This window comes from Mus pahari, chromosome 2, assembly GCF_900095145.1.
Source record: "Mus pahari chromosome 2, PAHARI_EIJ_v1.1, whole genome shotgun sequence".
NCBI lineage: Eukaryota > Metazoa > Chordata > Mammalia > Rodentia > Muridae > Mus > Mus pahari.
This window is the reverse complement of record NC_034591.1, coordinates 143,674,457-143,687,671: the sequence shown is the minus strand read 5'-3', so window position 1 is coordinate 143,687,671 and position 13,215 is coordinate 143,674,457. Positions and strand designations below refer to the sequence as shown.

Below are 13,215 nucleotides of genomic sequence, written 5' to 3'. Positions count from 1 at the left end.
GTTTCTGCCCATAAAGGTGAAATCAATTGCAACCAATATCAAAACATGATCGGCCTTACTCTGTGGTCCCCTGGAGAGAGAAGAGTGGACGTTTAGGTCCTCTGAATCCTAGCTGTGTGTTCTTTTGTCTTTAAAATCTCTGCTCATTATTTAGCCTCCTGTCGTAGAACTGTAGTTTCAAACTTTGAACTCATCTTTATCTTTAAATTTTCTTTATTCATACATGCAGACAACACAATGTGGTCATACCCACCCCTACATCTCTCCTTCAGCTTCCACCTTACCCTCCCCAACATGCCCCCTCCAAGTTTTGTAGTTTTTATTTTTATAACCCACCCAGTCCAGATAGCACAGTCCATATGTGCATGGTATAGGGTCCTCTCCTGGAATAGGAGAGAGCTCCCAGTGGCCACACCCTCAATAAACAATGTGTCTCCCACCTGCTGCAAACACTTACTACCAATAGCCCCTTAATACAGAACTGAGCCTGGAAATCCTCTACCCTATCTATGCCAGGGTTTTGACTGGCTTGATCTTCTGTAGGCCTTGTACAGGCAACCACAACTCATATGAGCTCACAGTTGTAAAGGCCATGTCACACTCTGGAGACAGCATTCCATAGCACACACCCCTCTCCCATCATCGGGCTCTTGCATTCTTTCTGTCTCCTCCTCTGAGATGTCCCCTGGACCTTAACAATCACAGAGTTAGTATCAATGAATTTGTAAATGTGTCATAGTTACCATACTATCCTGTTTGTTGTTGCTGGGAACAGTGTCTGAAAATGAGTCGTTCATCAGCCTGTAGACCTACCTGCTTGGCTGAGTTCCAATGCAGTGATGGGATTGAATCTGAATGTTGAAAGATGCATACAAGTGACATTAAAATGGAATATTGAGGACAAGTCCAGGAGGAAATGCATTTTGGGTTTTCTTCATAGGAAGGTAAAACTGAGTGAAGTAAAATAACCTTAGGGGAAGGTTCTGATTGCTAAGTACAGTTTGAGCCAGCTTTAGGTACTGATTGCTAAGTACAGTGCAGAGCCATAACCTTAAGGGAAGGTACTGATTGCTAAGTATAGTTCAGAGCCAGCTTTAGGTATTGATTGCAAAGTGCAGGACAGAGATATAATCTTAAGGGAAGGTACTGNTTGCTAAGTGCAGGACAGAGACATAACCTTAAGGGAAGGTACTGATTGCTAAGTGCAGGGCGGAGCCAGCTTTTAAGTAAGGCATTCTCTCTACACAGAGCTACACAACCTGGAGTTTCGGGGACCAACATTGAAGTGGTCTCAGTAGCCCCGCCCAGGCCTTGTATTTACCCAGTGTGTTTCAGGCTTCTCCTTCTCTCCCAGGCTAAGACACAGACGGCTTCCTGCTCTGTTGTGTTTTAGGTTACCAGAATCACTTGTCTTTCAAAAACTACGATGGGTCCTACGATGTGTTCTGCCAGAGCAACCAGGAAGGGAGCACATGGTGAGCGATTAAAACTTTTGTTTCCCCCAAGGGGAGGGGGCTCTCTGAGGAGAAGGAGAGGGAGCAATGGGGGGAGGGGTTTGTAAGGATGAGACTGGGAAGACAGGAGGGAGGGGAGCTGTCACGTGAATTTAAGAAAAGAAATCGGGGAAAACACCCTTTGTTTTCAATAATGTAAGTTATTTTATAAACAGGACTAGCAAGAAACTGAGAGAAGCCAGGGCTCAGGGAGGGGTTTCCCAGCCAAGTGGTTTCAATAAAACCCTCTGCAAACACTCACTACCAAGAGCCTGATGCAGGCATACCCCATGGTCTCATGCGACTTGCTTGGCTGTCTGGTCACTTAGTGGCAGTTTTCTGTGGTGACACAGCTTATTAGTTCCACGGCAAGTGTCACATCTTACTCTGCACTTCTCAGTCTCGTTTAGATTCTGGAAAGGGGAACTAGAAGGCCCCATAGTGTCCTAGTTCTAGACCATACCAGTCCTGTTTCTGGGCATGTGTAATCAAATGGACTATACAGACAGACCTTTGAGTGGCCAAAATCCACCTGCTCTATTTTCTACAGATTTGCCGTTCACCGTATTTTACTGACCCCAAAAGTATGAATGCTTTACCAAAGGGAACGGCGCTGGTGAACCTGGGGCGAGGTGACAGCATCATCACTCTAACGTTTGCTTTGATGGTCCCCGTTACAGGCTCAGTGCCCTTTCTTTCAAGACATTTGAGAAAATGAAAGAATATATTTTCATCGAAGAGACAGTCCCCAAACAGACGTTAATCTGGCTTGTAAAGAAACAGAAATCAAATGGATGCTTTAGAAGGGACGAGAAGCATGTCGGCACGGCTCAGGAGGTACGGGACTCGCAAGGAGGCTTTCTTCCCCAGGTTCTCTGATCTGCCTCTGCTGCCTTCCCTCCTCTGGAAAGCGTCCTTGGGGATGCCGCGGCGCCTTCTGAGTCCGCTGTAGTCACGGGTCTCTCTTGTGTGTGTCACGTGTGTCCTCTCCATGAACATCTGTCCTGCTTTGTGAATGTTTAACCAGAGCCTGGGCAGAAGCCTGCACACGTCTTTTGTTGGGTCTGGCTTCTGCAATCATTAAACTGGGAGGAGGAAGGGAAAGGGAAAAAGAAAGAAAGAAAAAAGTAGAGAAAGAAAGCTCCTGGGAGTTCAGAGGCAGACAGCACACTGAAGGGAGGCAGAGTTGAGTATCAGGAATTTCTTTCCACGCCTTAGTCCTGAGGTTTAAATCAAGGTCTCAGGTAGAAAATAATAGATAATTTATTCTGAAGCCAAGCATGAGGGACCATGGTCCAGGAACACAGATTTAGGTCACTCCAAATTCCATGTTGCAATTTTGTTTGGTTAAGGTTTTTTTTTTTTTTTTTAAAGTACCAGAACAATTCTTAACTGTGAACTTTTCAAATACATTAATTACCACTAAGTAGGCTGTCACAGCAAAGCAGGAGACTCAGAAGTTATCTCATGATACTCTTAGCCTTTTATCGGTGGAAACTAGGGATTTGTTAAATTAATACATTCCCAAAGGTTTTTGTCTGTTAGTCACAGGATGTTGGGTCAGACACAGAGGTGAACCAGGAATGGCTACTTAAGAGGTTAAAGATAGTTGAACTACCTCTGGACCTGCAACATTCCAACCCCCTCAACAAACCCCTAGGTCTTTCATCTCCCTTCTGTCTCACCCATCAGCAAAGTGTTTCTTTGCTTTGTTCAAATTAATGCCAAAACAGCTACGTGGACTCCTTAGAATGCAAGCCAAACACCAGGCCACAGAATGCTATGCACAACATATGTATACTTAAAATTGAATGTTAATGAGTCTCACCAGATAGCATGACTACTATTCACCTACTTTGAACAGTATATGTTAAAGTGGTTTTTGTGACTAAGGTGGTTTGCTCAAGCACTTTTCCCTAGTTAGTCTCAATCCAGACACATGGCTGTCGTTCCATGGTCTGCTCTCCTGACCGGCTCCCTGTCCCTTTGTTTTCAGGGCAGTGAGGGTGACCAGGAAGATATCGCGCTCACTGCGTACGTCGTTGGAGTGTTCCTTGAAGTTGGACTCAATGCCAGCGTATGGATTCTCATCATCTCTGGCCTCCCTCTGCTGGATGCACCTTAGAGAGATCCTAGAATCAGGATGAAATCCTTAGACAGGATAAGATACCAGGACAACATTTAATTCATTACCATCCTTTAAACTGATGATGTTCACAATTCTTCTGATTCACTGACACTTTTGATGGATAGAATTGAGGTCCCCACCAGGTTGGATACACTCTTGAGAAAACTCAGTTTTTCATATGATCTAGGGTATTTGTATGTTCCCTGAAATGCAGCCAGGAACTTCAGATTATGAACCTCTGCTCTAGCGGGCATGATGGCACACAACCAGTGTTAGTGGTAATTCTGGTGTTCAGGACACCATGGCAAAAGGCTCCTGATATTTGAGGCCACTCTTGCCTATTGTAGCCTGACCCAGACTCAAAAACAAAAGCAACTGTCACTGAAGAAGAATGTCTGCTCTCAGCAAAACCATAGTCTAGAAGTTTGTTTTCAAGTCACGAAAGCATTTTCAATATGGTTTCAACCCATGGCCTATCCATTTATCAAATCTGTTCCTAAAAGAGAAATTACGTGTTTCCGGAGACGTTAGTACATCTTCAAATGCAAACCTCTATTTAAAGCATGAAAACGTGAAACATTTTAAAGCTGGACGTGATGGCGCACGCCTTTAATTCCAGCACTTGGGAGGCAGAGGCAGGCAGATTTCTGAGTTGAAGGCCAGCCTGGTCTACAAAGTGAGTCCCAGGACAGCCAGGGCTATACAGAAAAACCCTGTCTCAAAAAAAACAAAAACAAAAAAAAGTGAAACATTTTAGGTCTTAAAACAATAATAACTATATGTGATCTGGGGAGTTAGGTCAGCTTCTAAAGTCCTTGCCTCAAATGGAATGTGGAGGCACGTACCTATCATCCTATTACTGAGGAAACAGAGAAAAGAGGATTTTGGGACTTGCTGGCCAGCAAGGCTAATAAAATTGTTGAGGCCCAGCTAAAGCGAGACATCTCAAATGAGGTAATCAGTGGTCTTCAGGTTGCCACCCAAATCTGTCCTCTGGCCACCATGGCACATGCACACACACATGGCTATGCACACACATACAAATATAATTATATGTTTGTGACATGAAAGAATTTTATATTATAGCTAAAAGATTGCTGATTTGATGGTAAAGCACTTTGCTCCTTAAATTTTGCTTTCCCCTCTTAAAATAGTAGTCCAAATTTATGTTGTTTTAAAATTATGTGTAAATCTATATGATAGGTTTATTTGTAAAAATAAAGCGTGAATATATATGATAGATTTGGATGTAAAATGTGTTTCAGGGATATAGTATATACGTTATAAGCAGAAGTTAGCTTAAGTATTTGGCAAACTCCTGAAATGTTGGGGTGTTACTTACAAGCATATCTTTCCCCCACCCCCAACTAGTTTCCTGCCCTCCGCAATGGTCTCTATTGCCTGGAAGAGGCGTTTTCGAATGGTGTCACCAATGGCTACACGCAAGCTATTCTGGCTTATGTATTTGCATTAGCTGGAAAAGAACAGCAAGCAAAATCCCTACTCTCAACCCTGGACAAATCCGCTGCAAAAACAAGTAAGTCTTACTGCCGATTTGTCTCAGAGCCTACTGAGAGATCGGATGGAACCCTCCACCAAGCGCTTTGGCGTCTCCAGAACATGTCAGCATATCTATGTCGTCAAAGATTACCAGATGACTTAATTTCCCTCTTTCTGTTTTCCACCAATTTTTCTCAGTGCATGAAGGAAAGGAAATTAAGCACGCTGCAGACAATAACTACTTCTGAGACTACTTAACACCCTAAGGAGATGCCATATTTATTGCCTAGGGTCGGTCATAAGAAAATACCACAGGCTGGTTGACTTGGAACTCAGAATGTATTTTCTCTCTAGAGGGTAGAAGTGTACGATGCTGATAGCAGGAAGTATGGGCTCTTTACCTGAAGTGGATGGCTTCTTCCTCTGCCTTCATGTCTGTCCTCTGTGTGTGGACACTCTTGGCTCCCTTTTATTTGTCCATATTTCATCTTCTCATAATCACCATCAAATTGGATCATGTGCCATCTTAGAAAACTCATTTTAACCTTATCACCTTAAAGGTCCTATCCTGAAAGCTGAGGTCAAAGCTTCAGTGCATGCATTTAAGATTCAGGCCACAACAGGAATCCAAAGAATAGAACCTGTCCCCTCAGAGTGGGTAACTTATAGGAGCTTGTTTTAAGGACTTGTGGAAACTCTTTGATTAGAAGTTGGTTTTTAACCTCACTTTCTCAGATAATATGATATACTGGGAGAGAGATGAGAAACCCGAGACCGACAACTCTCCGTCATTCATTCCTTCGGCACTTTCTGGTGAGACAGAGAAGACGTGCTATGTGCTGCTGGCTGTCCTTTCCCAGGACACTCAGGACCTCGATTATGCCAGCAAGATTGTGCAATGGCTTGCCCAGCGGATGAACTCCCATGGAGGCTTCTCTGCCATGCAGGTGATTGGCTGAGACAGGGTGAATGTTTTTAATGTGGAGGATGACACTCAAGACGATGATCATAATCGTCACGATAACAGAGAGTCTGAAGTGAAGAGCATTAGATATCCTTTATAAATATTTATGCATTTTGCTTTATGTATATGAATGTTTTGCATGTGTGTGCACCACATATATTGGATCACCTTGATCTGGAATTAGAGATGCTTGTTAGCCACCCTGGGGTTGCTGGGAATCGAACCTAGGTCCTCTGTAAGAGCAACAGTGCTACTAACCATTGAGCCGTGTCTCCAGCCCTCTGAATCATATTCAGAGTTTTTTAGCTGATGAATATCCATGGGCTCATCCTTGTGTTTCAGATGCTCTTGCAAGGAGACTCTATTTTAGGTGATAAATGAGAGTTTCCTTTTAAGGAATTTAGGCCGGTTATGTCTCCATTGCAGAGTGGAAAGCAGAATAGAAGTCCAGAAGAGATTTTCCTCATAAGAACAGAGTCTATGTACTGTAGATATCTGTCAGTACAATGGTCAAAGCACTTGTCAGTTCAGAATAGAGCTTCCTCTATGCTTCTGTGGTCTCTACATCAGAGAAAGCAAAAGTGGGAACAGAAAACAAGAAAACGAATGACCATGAAGCCATGGGTGATCCCTTCCCTAACAGGGAGAACTGAAAGTCGGGGGAAATAGAATGTCATTTAATGAGGACAATCTCCTTTTCTCTCCTCCTTTAAGGCTGAGTCCCCATGAGAGGGCAGGGTGATGAATTTCCAAAGGCCCCTTTCTGATTTTTGTCCCTCTTTGAGAATAAGGAGACAGAAGTGTAGTCATCACACTGTGTGGCACCTTCATTTTCTGACTAGATCTGACATGACGTCAGTAGTGGAGATGGTGATTTAATTTAAAAAAATTCAGAAAACTAAAATTCAGTTAATTTGCTAAAGGCAATGAACTGGCAGCAACTCACAGAACTAAGCGCTCTCTGGTGTTCGTGGCATCAATGTGTGTCCTATTGGAAGCTTTGGAAATGTTTGTGACTATTGATGGAAAGTTCATGGTCAACAATGGCTGACCTATACCACTGTTCTGTTCAGGACACCACAGTGTGCCTTCTCGCTCTAACCCAATACATGAAGTTAACCGGCTCTAACCCTCAAAACACCATCACCCTGAGCTCAGAGGAGTCTGAGGAGGTTTTCTATGTTAACAGAAATAAACGCCTTCTGGTCCAGCACTCAAAAGTATCCAACGGCCACCGACAATACACGGTGGATGTAGAAGGAGATGGATGTTCATTTATCCAGGTAATGGAAGCCTTCCTCACAGGAGAACTGAGCCTGTCTGTAAGAATCCGGACCACTGTTCCGCTATGTGTGATGTGTTTTGTCATTTTGACCCTTCCTGTTTCCTGCTTCTCTCATATTTTTCTAATCAATGGCAGAAAACATACATGATAGAGAAGTTACTCGCATTTTTATTATTTTTAAAGTTAACATTTAGGGACTGGAGAGATGATTCTGTAGTTAAGAACATTGGCCGTTCTTCTAGACAATCAGGGTTCAATTCTGAGCAGCCACGTGGTGGCCACAACTCCAGTTCCAGGAAATCTGATGCCTTCCTCTGGCCTCTGTAAAGCACTGAACACCACTATGTGGTGCATAGATTCGGGCAAAACACCCACACACATAGAGTAAAATAAACAAATCTTTTTAAAAAAATAGTAAAGTTGGCATACGGAGTAATAAGCTTCCTGATAGCATTTTCATGCACGATTTGTTATTTGTTTTCCTTCCCTACTCCCATCACCCTCTTCACCCCCTTTTGTTGCAGGACCACCCCATCAATATCCCCCTTCTGCTTTCATGTCATATGCACCCCATTATCTCCCCAAATAAGAGCTCTTCTTTCCATTTCATAATGCTCTTTCTAGTTCCTCCCACTGTCTCCCCCAACACACACACACATATATAAATTAAACACTTTTAGTAATTAAATTGGTCCTTCTGATAGAAAGTATTCTGCCCTCATCCAGTTACATCACACTGTCCCCATAAACATTTCATTGATACTGGTTCCCTGGTGATAATGCTATAAAGCACATTAAAAATGGAGTTAAAGAGATAACAGGTTTTTCAGTGTTTACTGCAGGATGATTTTCAAGATGTCGTCCTTCTTCCCAGGCCACCCTCAGGTACAACGTGCCACTTCCTAAGGAAGCCTCAGGATTTTCCCTTTCCGTAAAAACTGGAAAGAGCAACTCTTCAGATGAATTCCAGACCAAGTTCAACCTCACGGTGACCCTCACGTAAGTGTAATATTTTGACATCCGCTCCTAGGTTAGAGAATTCTATCAAAGAGTTGTTTCAAATAGGACTGAAGTCAACCAAATCTGAATGACAGTGACCACGGTGAGTCCCACGGGTGATCTACCACACAGCCACTTCACTGCCCTTTTTAGATATTGGCTTCTTAGAAAGACCTTCTGCAATATCTACGCACATATGTATAACCTGAGAGCTGTTACCTTGCTGGCCCATTAAGAGGATGGAAGCTCTCCTCGGGTGTTGAGCAGAACTAAAGCTGACAGGAACGCACGCGATGTAAACAAGGGAGTTCTATCTGTAGGTTCTGACTTTGTGAGATTTGGGGAGGCTTTGCATTCACAGAGGTCATGATCAGAACCAACTGATGTCAACTCTACCCACCCAGCATCTCGACCACTGTCACTCGGCTGTGACTGCGCTCAAACAGTTGAGGATGAGGTTTCTCAGCTCCTCCCTTTCTAGCCTATGGCAGCTCTCCAGACTTCAAGCTTATTAGTGCGCATGCTCACCCACCAACCTCCCCGAGAGCTGTTTGCTTTCTCACTTCAGGTACACTGGAGCCCATGAAAGCTCTGGTACAGTCCTTCTGGACGTGAAGATGCTCTCTGGCTTTACTCCTGTCTTCTCATCCATCGAGGAGGTAAATAAGGGTAGCCCTGTTCCCCCGCACAGAGAGAGTGAAAGTGCATAAAAGTTAAACTGAATAATGGGATTCTTCATCTAAGCACGTTTCTTCAGAGTTCACGTTTGTATTTAGTCTCTACTGGAATAGGAGGGATGATACTTTTATTCTGCAGAAGTGCAGAGTCATTATGTCCACTGTTCATCATGTGTTTCTTTGCCCAGTTCCCTTGTATACTCTCTGAAACACTGAGGTACAAAGAGAACTTTCCCTGAACAGACAGCACAGAGCTCATTTCTTTTTTTTTTTATTTTTTTTTATTTTTTTTTTCATTGATATAAACAAGACAAAGATTTTTTATTTAGGTGATGGAGCCTATAACAGTTTTTTTTTTTTTTTTTTTTTTTTACTGGTTAGTTCATATTGTTGTTCCACCTACAGGGTTGCAGCCCCCTTAAGGTCCTTGGGTACTTTCTCTAGCTCCTCCATTGGCGACCCTGTGTTCCATCCAATAGCTGGCTGTGAGCATCCACTTCTGTGTTTGCCAGGCACTGGCATAGCCTCACAAGAGGCCGCAATATCAGGGTCCCTTCAGCAGAATCTTGTTGGCATGAGCATTAGTATCTAGGTTTGGTGGCTGATGATGGGATGGACTCCCGAATGGGGTAGTCTCTGGATAGTCCATCCTTTCATCTTAGCTCTAAATTTTGTCTCTATACCTATATCCTTTCATGGGTATTTTGTTCCTTATTCTAAGGAGGAATGAAGTATCCACCCAGTGGTCATCCTTCTTGGTTTTCTTGTGTTTTGCATAATGTATCTTGGGTATTCTAAGTTTCTGTGCTAATATCCGCTTATCAGTGAGTGCATATCTAGTGACTTCTTTTGTGATTGGGTTACCTCACTAAGGATGATATGCCCAAGAATTTCATAAATTCATTGTTTTTAATAGCTGAGTAGTACTCCATTGTGTAAATGTACCACAGTTTCTGTATCCATTCCTCTATTGAGGGACATCTGGGTACAGAGCTCATTTCTAGAAGGCGACTCTGGTATTCTGATCATCAACCCTCTTGTCAATCTCTTCAAAGCTTAAATTCAATAGTCAAGTAACGAAGACGGACATAAAGAATGGCCACGTTCTGTTCTACTTGAAAAATGTAAGTTCAACAATAGATTTTTTTTCCTTCATGACTTTGTTTCTGAATTTTGTTTTGTGGCTTTGTCTTCTGAAGGGTGTTTGAAAGCTTCTATTTAGTATGGACATGTGTGAAAGACCTTATTGTTTTAATGAGATATGGAATATCGGCTGTGTTCTGTCTCACTAATCATGTCCTTTGTATTGACAACTTATTTTGTGTAAGTTATAGTTGCCTGACTCGTGTTTAGAAACATCTTTAATCCTTACAGAAGGTAATGTAGTCAGTTACAGAGATGAAAATTCTTCTACAGTTTGACCTCCAATGAAGAAAACATGATTTTTTTATTGCTTAAACTGTATATAGTTAATGTATATACTGTGACATTTTGACATGCAAATGTGAGTTGATTATTATGAGTTGATTATTACAAACAAGCCGATTAACAATCCTCTCTTCATAAAATTACCTTTTTAGCATAATATTTTTAAATTTATTCTTACTTGACTTCAAACACATACACAGGGTATTTTGATTATATTCACTCTTGATCCCCTGCACCTCATCCCAGGAACACACACACACACACACACACCCTCCCATCATCATGTCCTCTTTTAAGTAACCCACCAAGTCTAATTAGTACTGCCCATATACAAATGAATATGGAACCATCCATTGTGACATGTTCAACCTACCACAAACCACACCTCTGAAGAAAACTGCCTAGCAGACATCCATTGTCAATAGTGAAATGTGTCCGTCTTCAAAAATGCCAAATAATTTCCTATCACGCACATGCCACCGTTTCAGTATCCATCAGTCTGTTAGTAAATGGGCATGGATTATTTCGGTACCTTGGCAATTGTGACCAATGTTGAAGTGAGCATGGCAGTGCCTTTTCAAGACAATAATCTAATTCCTCTTGGATGAACTCTCTCAAGTAGGCTTTCTGAATCGTATCGTAATTCTATTTTTATTTTGGGCATAAGAAACTCCAAACTGTGGTGTGACTTTCAAAGCACTCTTTCCATACATACATCATTCCCACTCACTCACACCAACCTACACTCTCTAACTTGTTTGAGTACAATCCTTAATATAAGCATCTACACACCTTAATATGAGCAGTGCAGCTTAAATGTTTGTAAGATTTAATGTCAGCTAATTCGTTGCTTTGCTATCATATAAGCTAGTGGTGGGCTTGGTGTCTAAATTACGAGCCCATGGAGTGAATGTCTCAGTGGCTTTCTCTTTTCTGACCTACTAGGACTTGCTTATCATTCATGTCTTCCTAGGTTCCCAAGGAAGCAACCAGCCTCACCTTCTCTATTGAACAAACCAACCTTGTGGTCAATATCCAGCCAGCCCCAGTCATGGTCCACAGCTATGAAAACGGTAACAAACACATCACAGCCACTGAACGAGTCTGTAGCTCACACTCTCTGACCCATGGAATACCCCAAACCATCACAATCCATCCTCAAAAAGTGAACAAGTGATGGTTTCATGTTTGGGATGATTTTTTTTTTTTTATTCCATGATGTGTATTCTGACTGTGCCAGTTTCCAAGGTATCCAAACACTTAGAATCTCTTTGCTGTATTGTGAAAAGATTCCTCCTTAACTTGAATATAAATGATGCTAACCTTCCAAGCCTTTTTCATGACCATTGCTACTGAGTCAAAGACTTAGTATTGCATGGTGCTTGTATTTCAGCTTAAGAATGGAAGTGAAAGCATTATAGGAAAAAAAAATGTTATAAATTATGCTTTGAAGCAGTGACTTGTGGAGACCATGATACGTCCTCTGGGAAATGAGCTTGGTTAGTTTCTTGTTGGATGCCATACAAAGTTTATCTAGGAGATGAGCATGGTCTGTCCTTTACTAACATAACGCACTCCATCAGATGGCTTCCTTTAGTAGAATATTTAAGGCTTCATAAAATGGATGAGTGACTACGCTTCTTGAAAAATTATTGGAAAGATAAGATTTAGTGTCTCACACACAGTTGGAGACCTGGTAAAGACAAACGCTCTTTTTATTTTCCAGATGAATATGCTTTTGATTCTTACAACATCAATAGCATTTCGGATTCCCAGTAAGACAAGGAAGTGCACAGAAAAAAAAAAAAAAAAAGTAAGGACATTGTATGGAAGCCATGCATACGCCTCTTAAAGCCTCTCATGTTTTTCTTAATACCTTGGCAGGTTAAAAATATATATGTACTTATATATCAGCATGCATGCTATGTTTATAGAGCTCTATGTATGTGTGCATGTGTGTGTGTGGAAAAAGAGAGAGAGAGAGAGAGAGAGAGAGAGAGAGAGAGAGAGAGAGAGAGATACATGTGTATTTGCTGTTTAAACCATGCTTTAAATTGCAGGTATGAGACTATTTCTTTGAATAAACTGTTCTCCTGGTCACCATCCTCCTGAGAGCCTGACCAAGTACCCCCCACCCCCGTCCTGAAGACTATCCCATCACAATGACTTCCTGTCAGCTTCACTTCATTCCTTCCTTCCATTAAATGGCATCATTTTAAGTCTGAGGTCACTGTTTTCTATTCTTTGTAGTTTCCATTATAGAAATCTCAGGGTTTGGAGTGCAACTGAATGATTTGCTTCATTTCTGTCAAGTTTAAACTCAAGTTTGAGCACCTGAACTCTACAGAACCAGAATCCCCAAAACAGAGAGAAATAGAAGTGGAGATGGAGGAGATTAGATTAAAGTAGGAAAGAACTCTGTTTCAGCTCAACAGAAATACACACAGTGAAACACAGTATCTCTCAGGGAACAGTCAGACATCACAGCAGGTGGGAAGCACAAAAGAGCTCTGAGTTAAGGGATAGATGTACTGAGCACAGGGTTGAGAGGGTGACTTCAGAGCTTTTGGTCATTTTAAAAATCAGTTGGGAGAACTGGAGAAATGACTCAGGGGTTAAGAGCTCTTGGCGCAGGCCTTTAATCACAGCACTCGGGAGGCAGAGGCAGGCGGATTTCTGAGTTCGAGGCCAGCCTGGTCTACCAAGTGAGTTCCAGGACAGTCAGGGCTATACAGAGAAAC

The 13,215-nt window shown here is 42.1% G+C and overlaps 1 protein-coding gene across 1 annotated transcript in view; it reads left to right on the top strand.

Annotated features, from left to right (window-relative positions):
- Window positions 1-12,270, top strand: part of LOC110317069 (ovostatin homolog) — a 40,720-nt gene extending 28,450 nt beyond the window's left edge. The window contains exons 25-35 of the mRNA XM_021191425.1: window positions 1,394-1,475; window positions 2,174-2,330; window positions 3,490-3,570; window positions 4,993-5,158; window positions 5,857-6,068; window positions 7,159-7,368; window positions 8,245-8,369; window positions 8,938-9,028; window positions 10,102-10,170; window positions 11,448-11,547; window positions 12,201-12,270. Coding sequence (XP_021047084.1) covers window positions 1,394-1,475; window positions 2,174-2,330; window positions 3,490-3,570; window positions 4,993-5,158; window positions 5,857-6,068; window positions 7,159-7,368; window positions 8,245-8,369; window positions 8,938-9,028; window positions 10,102-10,170; window positions 11,448-11,547; window positions 12,201-12,253 — 1,346 coding nt within the window. The 3' untranslated portion in view covers window positions 12,254-12,270. The remainder of the gene's footprint in view (window positions 1-1,393; window positions 1,476-2,173; window positions 2,331-3,489; window positions 3,571-4,992; window positions 5,159-5,856; window positions 6,069-7,158; window positions 7,369-8,244; window positions 8,370-8,937; window positions 9,029-10,101; window positions 10,171-11,447; window positions 11,548-12,200) is intronic.
- The last annotated feature ends 945 nt before the right edge of the window (window positions 12,271-13,215 follow it).